The sequence below is a fragment of the Aplidium turbinatum genome, chromosome 13 (assembly GCF_918807975.1).
Source record: "Aplidium turbinatum chromosome 13, kaAplTurb1.1, whole genome shotgun sequence".
Lineage (NCBI taxonomy): Eukaryota > Metazoa > Chordata > Ascidiacea > Aplousobranchia > Polyclinidae > Aplidium > Aplidium turbinatum.
Window position 1 is genome coordinate 6,998,281 of NC_137484.1, and position 12,587 is coordinate 7,010,867.

At 35.8% G+C, this 12,587-nt stretch overlaps 1 protein-coding gene across 1 annotated transcript; it reads right to left on the minus strand.

Moving 5' to 3' along the window:
- Positions 1-1,992: 1,992 nt before the first annotated feature.
- On the minus strand, positions 1,993-11,986 carry LOC145782402 (protein Wnt-7b-like). The gene is made up of 7 exons (XM_082594184.1): positions 11,884-11,986; positions 10,476-10,590; positions 9,504-9,589; positions 7,809-8,056; positions 6,953-7,102; positions 3,238-3,430; positions 1,993-2,668 (listed from the first exon to the last, which is right to left on the minus strand). The coding sequence occupies exons 2-7, from the start codon at positions 10,556-10,558 to the stop codon at positions 2,388-2,390; spliced, it is 1,041 nt and encodes a 346-aa protein (XP_082450310.1). The 5' UTR covers positions 10,559-10,590; positions 11,884-11,986; the 3' UTR covers positions 1,993-2,387.
- Positions 11,987-12,587: the final 601 nt, after the last annotated feature.

Below are 12,587 nucleotides of genomic sequence, written 5' to 3' on the forward strand. Positions count from 1 at the left end.
GCCCGGATTTATCAGTAGGCAGAGTAGGCAGAGTAGGCAGTTGCCTAGGGCGGCTAAATATATGAATATATTAGGCTACATTGATAATACTGTACGTGAATATAATAATTCACAACAGATATATAGCAATGAATAAATATGTTATCACATCACACACATTTACAAACAGTGCGGCAAGTCATCGCCCCTAGAGTACTTCACGCTTGATTGGTCTTCAACAATATGTGCTGCTTAGCGCTTCTTTTAGTTATCTGTCTCGCTTAGTATGGAAGACTAGGCTTTGTCTGTGCAATTTTTATTAATCTTTGTTCGGTTTATTTCACTGTTAGTTAATTTAAAGGATCCTAGAAAAAATGTTTTTAGTCAATGTTAGGTTGATGGAAAAGTGGCAGGCTATTTTGTATACTTGCCTTGATACTTAAAGTAGCCTATGTAAACCAATTGCAGTGCAGAGCGATCATTCTCTATTTTGAAGCTGATCAAGAATGCACGGTGGTCTACGTTGAAGCATGATTACATAAATGATCTCACATTTTTGAGCATTAATTCATCTTTACTTATTTCTACAGACTTTGAAGAAATTATTGATTTGTTTGCAAGAGAAAAAGCCCGCCGGAAGCGATTTTAAACAATTAGTTCATTATACAATGACATTCACTGATGTATTCAAATAAACAGTGCAAATCACTTTTTTGTAAGGAATTGAAAATATAAATCGTAGCGCACCACCGAAAAAATTGTTTGGGGGGGGCGGTACTTTTCTTATCTGTCTAGAGCAGCACTTAGGCTAAATCCGGCCCTGTCGATACGTTAAAAAAATTAATTGATCTTACGTTTGTTAGTTGTTCACAGCCAGGCACTCGTCGGTTAAGCTACCAGAATGTAGAAGCCGTAGACGACGCAAAACCATCATTATTGTGTTGCCGTTGAACGAGAAATCAATACATAAACAAACAACAAAATGCTAAAATAAGTAATAAATTTGCAAAAAAAAATCGCATAAAAAACGAAATTATAAGCTAAGAATGCTATTAGTTTAAAATGGCAACGTAGATCTCAAGAGTTTTAATCAAAATGTGTTATTCATAGGCTAGCCTAAGACATAGCTGATGGGGGTGCAATTGCTCCCATAAAATTATATCTTGCTTCTGTATACTACTCGAATTAGACTTCAGACTAATGAAATTAGGCCTCATACTAATACAAGACATTTTTCACTTTTCAAAAATTAAACTTATTTACCTCCTGGACTAAATAAAATTGAATTGATAAAGATTTTGAAATGTGGGCATTCCAAAAAATGCAAACAATTTCCTGTACCGCCAGAAAAGCAAACCAAACCGTCTAGCAACAAGTAAATCAAACGAAGAATCTCATGAAAAGCATAAAGAAAAACAACTTCAATTTCTTGGACACGTGGGTCGTAACGGAAAATTGAAACACCTCTCTCTTCTCACGGGCAAAATTGAAGGGAAGTATGCCCAAGGTAGACGGAGATTGACGCACTTAAATCAACAAAATCTACACCAGCACAAATCTAATACTAGCAGCAAAAGGTCGAGAAACATGAAAACTTTTTGTACATGAGACAGTCAATGAAAGTACAAGACCCCTCAAATTCTACTTAAATTGTCTGCTTAGCTGTGTCACTTAGTGACGCAACCAAAAATAGCGGTAACTGCAACATATTGTGTTTCCAAAGGCTACTTTTCAAGCAGTTATGTCTTATGGCGAAATCTTACTTTGTAGTATTTTTATCTAACTTTGTAAGCTTTTTCAAGCCTTTGAATAAAACCTATTCTCTTTAAACAAATACGAGAATTTTAGAGAATATACAGCATATGACACAGAAAAAAGCCAAACATTTGATGTATAGCCGAAAACGTTTGCTATTTTTGGTTCGTTTATCATAATAGGTTAAATGATAGGTTTCGTTTGTTTATGGTTGAAAAAAGTAATCTTTTTACATAAATCGAACAATTATTATAAACGTTGGAAATTTATCGATTCTCGTGATTTGAAACGTTAATATTTATAAAAATAGATTGCAACAATGCAAAATCAATACAGCACAGAGCACACACAAACTTGCAATATTACGAAAAATTATTTTATACTTTACGCAAGTAAGTTTACTCCTTCTTTTCATCGATTAAGGCAGGTAACCTTTAGATCTCGAACATTTGTTAGCATGCAGTCTTATAGTTGACAACACAATCCAAACATCACTGTTTAATCCCATATGACGTCATCGTAAGCTTGCCTACAAAGCTTAGATACGCGCGTATCCTTCTCGTCAAGCTCAATTCCCCTTTTTCTTTGGACTGAAAAAGCTAACCACAAGCTCAAAAAGGTAAGTGGTTTGTCGCTGTCTTCTTAAATATTTGTCATCTGTTGCACATGTGCATTATTTCATTGGTAAAGCAGTCTTTACATTCCACGTCACAGCACCATAAAAATTTACAGTCACACTTTTCTTTTCGCATCATAGTTGAAGAATGAAATCCACCATGGCAACACAGTCTTTTACAATCTGATTTGTTCCCAGACCCTTTCTTGCAGTTTCTTCCACGAGTGCCAAGAATGCCTCGATTGGGAACAACTTGACAAAGATCGGGAGTGTCTTTCCAATAAATTAAATCCTTTTTGGTCACTTTACGGCTTTGTCCTAAAAAGATTCAAAAGCTAATGATTATGTTGCTTCCATGTCAGGATAACAGTAGTTTGTGTCAACGGAAAGTCAAAAAAGCCAATCATCGTGACCACCTTCAAGCATAAGTCATTAAGAGTCTCACCAAAGACACAGCAACGTGCTTTAAACTGCTGTCGAACCGGCGCCCATTTGAACGCCATGAAAGGGCTCTCACTACCAAGCAATGCAGCCCACCGTTCTACTGTGTACAGACTGTTCTTACTGTACTACAGTTTTGGAAATCAAACAGGTTGAGCATGGTACAAGGCGTTTTGGAATAAGCCGTTAAGCTATTTTTACTTTTTAATATAAATAGTCTTGAAAAGGTACAGTTTTTAAAAAGTGCTGGGTGCATTCCGACAAAATTAATTTAAACTCAGGTGTTATCCCCACTAGTGATATTATTTCTTTGAACAATATCAAATAATACATAAAATCTTTCGTATTCATAACTGTAGCTTATGCACTTATTTCGCAAACGTGCGGCTTCATTAATATCTCATTCAAATACAATAAAGTAGTTATCTGTATACAGTATGACTTACTGCGGCCTTTTTGTCGCTTCGCAATTTCCAGTCTATTGCGACGAAGAACGACTTTCTTTGCCGATCCATGCAATCCCTTCAACTCCGCAGCTATCTTCTGCATGCTCCCACGATTACGCCAGCAAGTGTGCGAGCCGCAGGAGCCAGACATTCCATGGCATTTGCACTGAAGAGTTGTTGACTTACTGTAGATCTAAAGAACATTAAATAAAAAACTAAGCAACGCATCACAGAGGCTGGTTTGTTGAGAACCTGTTTAAATGCAAACAAGTTTTTGAGTGACAGATTATGACCAACCAAAAAAAAAGAAAATAAACGGAACAATTTTCCATTGGAATAACAGGTAGTCACCGTCATCATTAATTATGATAGTAAGAACAACTACACAAGCAGATAGAAAAACGCTTCGAAGGATGAAGACTTACAACCAAGACATAGCCTAGATTTGACATTATTTTTTTTAAACGTATTCTTGAAATTTAGTCTACGTGAGAATATATGTGGTAACATGCTCCTTAAGTCATGCTCACAGTATAATACTTTCGGTGGTTCTTTTAAATCTAAATTAACAAATTTTTCTGATCATCAACTTCCTATGAAACACATCACAAATATTATTCCACAAGCTATTGGGATTTTTAACATCCTTGTAAAGGCTTTATATAAAAAATTCTTGTTTACAGCAAAAGATAAAAATTTTCTTGCAAGATCGACAAAACATCTTCCATCTTATGACACTCTCTTATCTTTGATATAGTTCTGCTTTTTGTGGTGTAATAAAATGTTTATCTGCTAGCAGATAAAGTTTTTCATCACTTCAAAGAATGAAACGCGGTGGCTATAAAATAACAAAGTTGGTCTAATCTTTCACCGGGAAGACATTTCTTGATGATAAGAACCAGAGACTTTAGTAGTCCTTAAATACTTTGCCTTTTCCTTTGATGTAATGTTGCAAATGTTGAAAAATGTCACATAAGCTAAAAAGGGTCAAATGGCAACTTAGTTAATCAACAAATACTAATCTTGTAGATATACTGTGATTGTTCGCCCCGATACCTTATTACTTGTATTTATCGTTTGTTTCGAGAGTATTGAAAACTTATTTGATATCAATCAATTGCCATGGAACGGCAATCGAAAGGGCGGCGGTTCGACGCCGCTCAAGAGCATGCGGCTGGGTCTTTGGCAGGAAACTTAAAAGTATGCCTGAAGGTGGATACAAAGATGGGTTTCCTTGTCTTCCCGTCCAGCACTTTATCTACATCTTCAACCACCGGACGTAAGTCTGAATACTACAAACGACCATTCATATACCGATTGCTGTACTGTATGTATTGCTGTACTCATATGCTGTTGATGTACAATTGTATCTACTTGTTGCTGATAAAGATTTATTGTGTTGTATTAAATCAAAATTCCAAAAATGTATGATTGATATTTCAAAATACCTAAAGGTAACTAATTAATGGGTATTTTAAATGGTCAATTGGAGTTAAGGCTAAATTACATCTTTGTCTAGTTCTAGTACAGCACAAGTGGATCTTTTAACACTTATTGTGTCGAAGTTCACGAAAGTACATTATTACTTTTGCTTGTGGATTACGTTAGATATTCGAGTACAACAAGTAGTTGCAAATCAATGTTATCTTAAGATTCCACGCTCAAGTAGCAAAGATTTAATATCGATTAAACTTGAATAAGCAAACCACATCACCAACTCTTAAAAAAATTGTTAATATCAATAAAAAGAAGTGCAAGCAAGTTCTTATATTTTATGCTTGCTCGCCAATTACTTTCGATCGCAACTCAGCAATTTTCAAACTAGCAAATCCTCTCAACAGAACTTACTTCTGACGTCATAGCCCGACCTTTTATACAAAATAAAAGCTTTTTCAATGTGATGAAAAAACGATAAAATTATCCAACTAAATTGGCTCAAATTTCAGAGGTTTCTATAAAGACGGTGTGAACGTCTTTCTGCAAGCTTAATGGGGATTGGCAAAATATCTGTAATGTTCAATTCCTTCTTTGATGTAATGCAGCCGAAGTCTTTGAACGCAAAATTGGCCACAATTACCATCATTGAACTGAAGGCTCAATTGGCAATAAACTATTATTCGATGAACGTTAAATGGGACGTAGCTTAGGGCAACACGAAGTTAAATGTTGTCAATTTTTTTTTGCCTTTAAGTTAAATTTAACGTTTTTCGACATGATAAAATGCTGAAAAAAAAAACTTTGATTTGGTCTGTTTTCAAACAATTGTGATTTGTGTTACTCAAGTCAACGTCATACTTATCGATAGAACAAAAGCCTTTCGGCGTTAAATCAATGCAAATAATAAAACACTTTTTGTTACAAAAGTTGCAAATGCAGACGACTGCAGTTATCGCTTGAGGCTAGCTCATTACATTTCAATGGAACACACAGTAAGTAGGGAATGTATCAAACCATGAATTACTGTAAAACAACAACAAAAGGTTAATAATTTAAATGCAAACAAGGTCCATTTTATATTTCAAACTTAACTTCAAGAAATCTAAGCTGAAACAGCTAGTAAATTTTGAACAAGACGAGTAAACTAGAAAAAACACGTGTACCGTATTCAAGGATACCGATGTCCAAAGACGTTTGTCGTAAACTGTAGCATTTGTTGCAATATTTTCGACAAATTTAGAACTAAATTTAGAAACCATAACTTGCAAACATTTTGTCGCTGTTTTGCATTTATGACAGAACAGAAATTCAGGAACACTGCGTTGAGCTTTTTATTCTGATGAGATCAAACAGCGCTCTACTTGCCCGGCTTTCGAAATGCTTCATTCATTAAGCTTTTTTTCAGTTGAAACAAAATACAATAAATCGGGTTTGCAAATCTAATCATGTTACCAAATTATGTAACCTGATGTTGATACGTGAAAAGAACATAACTTCTTTAACATCTGTTTGGAATTAATGTTGTTTTGCGGGTGGCATTGTAAACTTTAGCCTGGGTCGTTGTTGGATCAAGCTGTCAAAGTTTTTTTCAACCGAATCGTAATTTTGACAAGCAATCATAGATTAATATTAACGTGGCTTAGTCTATTTAGGAAGTGGAGTAATATTAACTGGAAATTACGTCAGTGCAGTTAACTTGTCCCTTTCGAGATTAAAAAAATGTCACTTCACGCCAATAGTGGAAATCCTAAACTCGGCGCTTTTTCTAAAAATACATGAGAAATATTGTTTGGATAATTGGAGAGAATACTTTTTGATTCGTTCAATATATTTTGAAGAATGATTACTTTGCAGCTTTAGAGAAAGATTAATTCACTGGCACGAATTTTAAGAGTAGGCCTACAAATGATATCGTCGCATTAAGTTTTGTAATTTATCACACACATAACTGTGCATACATTTTTCCTTGCTATCTTTTCGCTCGGTAGGTTACCATCGCTAGTTTTGTGTCGAGACAACTGCACAGATAATAATCGGCGAAAAGAGGCGAATTCAAAATCCCATCTAACGCTAGACAAAGAATCGAACACGAAACCTTCCATGCAGTTGTCAGCCATTGTTGGCTACAAATTAATTATGGAGTTTGGTGGCAATGTAAACTCATTTTTTTACGTTAATTGCAATGTGTCAACTGCTAATCATATGTATTGAGCATTAGATGATGACAAAAAGAAAAGCATCTGTAATGATAATGACGAAACAGAATAAAGTCACGTACCCGTCTGCCCACGTTAGCGTTGTGTAAATTGACTCGGTCAGAGATAGACATTGGTCTTCTTCTGTTTCGGCGAAACCTGGAATCGATCATTCTCCTGCTGTACTTGATTCCGTACACAATGTTGTCGCTGCAATTGCCCCATTTCCAATTCTTTAAACAATGCAACCATAAACTTTTACTTATTAGATTTAGGCTATGCATCTGCTCAAACAGCAGCCTAATGAAAGCAAGCTACCAACACTACTCATTCAGAACATCCTTGCTTTTGCATATTCTTCTTCGTTTGAACCTTCTTCGCCAATCCAGGGGTCGCGGAGCTCTGCCTTTTACCACCCTTGGGCAGTGGCGGCAACGCGGTGTGGATGTTTTGCATATTGATTTCTCGAATCAATCTCGAAATTGATGTAAAAAAACGTCTTTACTGACCAGGTTGTGCCGCCTTATGCTATACCTGTACAGTGGACTTGTTTCCTAGCAAGTTAGGTTTGAAACAGAGCCCCTGACTATTGAGCATACAAAACACAAAATTGTCATAGAATGAGGCCCATGTTTCCTTCTATGTGTTAAGGTGCACCCCAACTAGCAAAAGCCGTTCTTTTTACAATGATCTAACTTTTTTAAACTGATTCAGCGTTTGCAGACGTACATATACGTTGAATCAACATATGAAAAATAATTTTTTTTATTGCTCGGTTAATAATAATTAATCAATTATCGTCTTAATAATTTATAATTAATTAATTATGATCAATGGTGAAAAGGTACGTTGAATGATTGTCAACTGAAACGGTAAAACGCCATTGATTTAGTAATTGTCAAATTACAAACTTGACTTAGAAATAGTCCTACCTCCTACCTTTACTGGATTATCCGCTGGGTTGTACATGGGATCGGAATCCTCCTCCACTAATGGGACCCCTTTAAAAGAAGAAGATTTCGTTTGGTGTGGTATCCCGTGTCGTTTGATCTCTCTTCGAATTTTCAAAGCGTATATATTGTTGTCACACTGGCAATTTGGGATGTCGCCATAAGCGCAGGATTTAGTGATGCCATGAGCTATCCCAGCTCGAGTGATGGCGTAAAAAAATGCTTCCTCTCTGGTCCCTAAAAAAAGAAAAATGATTTTTTATTTTATGTGTTTCTGTTGATTTAAAATGAACGTTCCTTTTAACATACTTTTTAAGGTGATAAGATAAGGTATATTTAGGCTTGCCATTTTTGTTAGATGCAAAACCAGTATGCATATTGTAACATGTAAACTGAAACCGGAAGCCTAATTTTGACTGTCCTGCTGATATGCTGAAAACTGTCAATAAAACGTTTTGAGTTTTTGAAAATTACCAATAAATATCGATGTTTAGGTACATCTCTATTAGTTACTTAGTTAGGCTACACGTAATATATTACAACCTGTCTACTTACACTGTGCAACTTAGTATGAAAATGTGGGGAACACCTAAAGCCACGTCGTGTGAACCACAAAATTCCTCACAAATAAACCTGATTCAAAACATCTTGAAATCAAAAAATTCAACTAAAGAACAAAAACGAAGTAATGATAGTTTTTTTTAAACATTTCCTGAGTCATAATAATTTTTAGTAATTCTTTAAAGAATTCGCCAGAAGGTCACCGCATACAATTTTTCGGTGCTTTCTCCTCACCGACATGATCAAGTCCTTCGTTTTTGTATCGAGTTCGTTACAACAAAACAAAAGGTCAAAATCGCTTTATTATTGAAACAAAATAAAACCAAGAAAAGAAACTTAGCATCAAAAATCGAGCAAAAGAAGAAATAATCCCGAAGTATTTTGTTTCGACCAAGCCCAATACAAAATATATATACGCCTACACTGTAATGAAACTGCTTCATATAATTGGGCATGACGTAACAACCAAGTTCTTATTTTCACAGGTTGTTTTCCAGGCTTTACTGCAATCAAGTAGACGAAACAAATATAGCCTACTTTGGTTATGCAGATGGGGGAAAAATTATCCCCGTAAAAAGAACACTTCAGACAAATGTGCTAGAGGCTTTCTCCTTAATAGATCGCCGATTTTAAAACATTGCGAAAGCCAAAGATGAAAGCTGTAGAATATTTTCCTTAGACGCATTTTCTCCAAAACGATTCGGAAAGCGATCCAGTGTTATTATTTACACTTGACTTGGTAGGGTATTTCCTGCTGTGACGTTTAGCAGACTTGTGATATCACTATTGCATGTGAGCTTGTCAGACTTGTTTGTTGTAACGGGACCTAACGTAATCCGCCCTTCTTACATTGATTCAACTTCTACAGATGATGAATCATTGGTAAATAGAAGACTTTTTTCACTGCGCTTTCAAACTCCTCACTAATTGACTTCAAATTATTTAAGTATTTCACGAGATTTACAGATAGGGTAGGAAGTTCTGAAATATCAACGTGTGGGAGAAGCCTGAAAAAAAAAACGCACAATAATACCCCAACCTTCTGTGGTTGCTCGACGGCAACATTAAAGCAATCATAGATATAATGAGTTTGTTTGAAAGACATCAAAGAAATGTTTTTTACCCTTTAGCCCTAACGGTACAAGACGGTCGTCGTATCGATGACTTCTAGGGATATACCTCGGCTTTTTTAAAAGAGAGCAATTCCATCTGTAAACAAACAATTTTGTAGAAATTATTATAAGACAATGAATATCACGCGGCGACAGTCCCCAGTCAGCAAATCAGTTCTTTTCACGTTTGCAGACGTCGAATCAATGTAAAAAAGTACTGATTTGTTGTCTGGGAGGTTGTTCAAGAATATGTTCCATTCATAGTTGCCAGCAAAATCGCTTTGATCTGCTGACATTTCCAAGTTTATTGCATGAGACCTATTAAGAACTACGTGACAGTCATAGATTTATAAAAAGAACGAGTAATTTTGAAATCAAAGATTTAAAAGCGTTTCTTTGACGCGGAAAAGTATGGCAACAAAACGAAATAGTTTCATAAAGCAGAGCTTTTCATAAAAGGCTTAAAATAAAAATTCAAACTTGAAACAAAATAAAGTCGACTGTAATGCGGACCCACACAACAGAAAAAAAAAAAACTAAATATAAGATATTACTTTATCTTGTGAATCTATTTCGTGTGTTTCCCAAATTTTAAAACAGCGTAACTTTTTTTTAAATTTCTGTCACGAAACTCAAACCTGCAGCACATTTTGACAACTTTTTATGAAATAATCTTTCTCATCTAAAGCAACTTGCAAATATTAACAGATTGAATACCGGTAGCGTAAAACAGAGGTTAGAACGAATACAAATTTATCAAAAGCTTTGTGTAAAAACAGTTTTCGCTTGCTATTATTTGCCTAGTAATGTGAATTACACCTAACTTCTGCCTGCTGAAATCTTTCCCATACAACAAATCTGTATTTTGTTACATTAATTCAACGTCTTGCTAACTTGGGTTAAAGAACACTTACACAACACAAGCATTGCATAATTGCATAATGTTCATCGAGATTTGTCAGTAGAAGAGTCGTAAAACTGACCTTTCAAATTCAAACTGCCGAGCACATTCGGTCAATCCGTTTGCATATCCGGTGGTAGCTGCTACGGCCGCACTTGGTGGCATGAGACAGATGTTTCGTTGTAATGTAGTAAATTCTACGCAATGAAAGAAGAATTTTATTAATTCATTTATTTAAAAATATGTTTTTGTATATTACCACGAACATCTTTGAATCAATCTTCCAAGCCGAAAAGACGTTTTTGTTGCATCCTTGAAACGTCTTGCTACGTTGAAAAGATGTAAAAACGCAACTTTGGGGTAAAGCTCTTGGCCCATATATTTATCGATGAGCAAGTGTTCTTGTAAACAATGAACTGGCAAGAACAAGCTTCTGGTGGTTCAATTCCAAACGTGTGCAGTTGAAAGCAGTTAGGAGTTGTAGGTTATGGAATGTGAAACTACATCGGTTTGTTTACTTAACTGTCACAATAAAAAAAATAATGTTTATATTGATTTGCAAAGCATGGGTAGGCATGACCCTCAGGAGGTGTCAATGCTTTATAGATTTGGAAGTTTATTATTTTGGTGTGAACGGATAAGAGCCAAGCGGAATTTCGTGTCTCGCAAAATAATGCCCAGAGGGAGCAGTGTCCTTCAAGACCAGTTCTCCATTCAACAACAACCAGTGAATGAAATAGTAGGTAGGTAGCAACAATTTAGAAAAAATTCGGAAACTTTATTAATGTGGATCTTTCCAGACAACAAAATCCGTCTTTCTTTGAATAACAGATTTTTTTGTCTGGGCTACAATGTGGACGGCCTGAAACAATAGTTCTAACTCAGACAACAAATCAGTCGTTTTTACATTGATCCAACGACTGCAGACGTTGTATCAGTGTAAAAAGCGACTGATTCTCTGTCTCGGAACATCCAACTGGGTGCAATAAGTACAAAAAACTGCAAAATCGACAAACTCAATTAAAAGACGAAGATGATCAAAAGTTCTTATGATTTATTCTCAAATGAGGATTTTTAAATCAGAGAACAACTATTTTCTCACCACACAGGCAACATGCATAATTAAGACGTTTCAGAAATAAAAGCAACATTGAGAAACGGAAATTAAAATGCATTGGGGCCGACTTAGTTATCGGTTTAGTGGCACCGGTTTGTTTGACAAATTGCGATGATATATTCAACGTCTCCATACTCGAGGATTCACAAAACTGCAGTAAATTGATTATAAAACTAGAAAGGTTAAAAGTCGCTTGCAAAATTTAAACTAAGCTGACAAGTAAGTTCAAGTAAAGTTTCAATTAAATGCAACATTTAACACAAATAATTTATAAAGCAAATTAATTTTTTAGTTTTCGCTTCCACTTAGTGTTTTGAGGTCTCACTGTGAGGCCGCTTTTATTTTGTAATGAAAGAATCTACTTTGCAATCACCTGTGCTGGTGTGGCAAAAGCTTGGCGCACGGTTTACACGGTTGGCAGTTTGTGCCCAATAAATGTCCTTCCTTTCGTCGACATAATATGGCAAGACTCCCAAGCTTCTAAAAATTGAATAAATTTGATTTTTCAACTAAATTTTTAACAGTTATGTATGACACTCACTATGACAGTGTCAGTAGCTATAATGGCTGCATAGCCTAGTAGTGGCGAGAGCCCTGGAACGGCAATCGAAAGGGCACCGGTTCGACACCGCACAAGCATGCGGCTGTATTTTTGGTAAGGCACTTACAAGTATCCTGAAGCCGGACAGGAAGATTGGCTTCCTTACCTTTGTGTTCACTTAATCTAAATCTTCAACTACCTGGCGTAAGCCTGGATACGACAAAAAGTAACTACAATGATGAGTAGCACACAAACAAAAATATTATTAATACGGGATAAAAATATGTAATAACTTATAAAAATTTCACTAAATTCATTCGCTAGACACTCGAAACAATTGACATGTCAATATAAAAAAACGTAAAATGGCTCTCAAATTAAAAACCGTAACAACGAAATGTGAAATTATCCCACAGTGCTGCTTGTGAGTGTGGTGAAATGCAGCCGGCAGCCCACATTATCAAGGATTGCCGGCTATACAGACCACCTCATGGTATGGAAGGCCTACTTTTTATCGATGACGACACCAGGCAGTG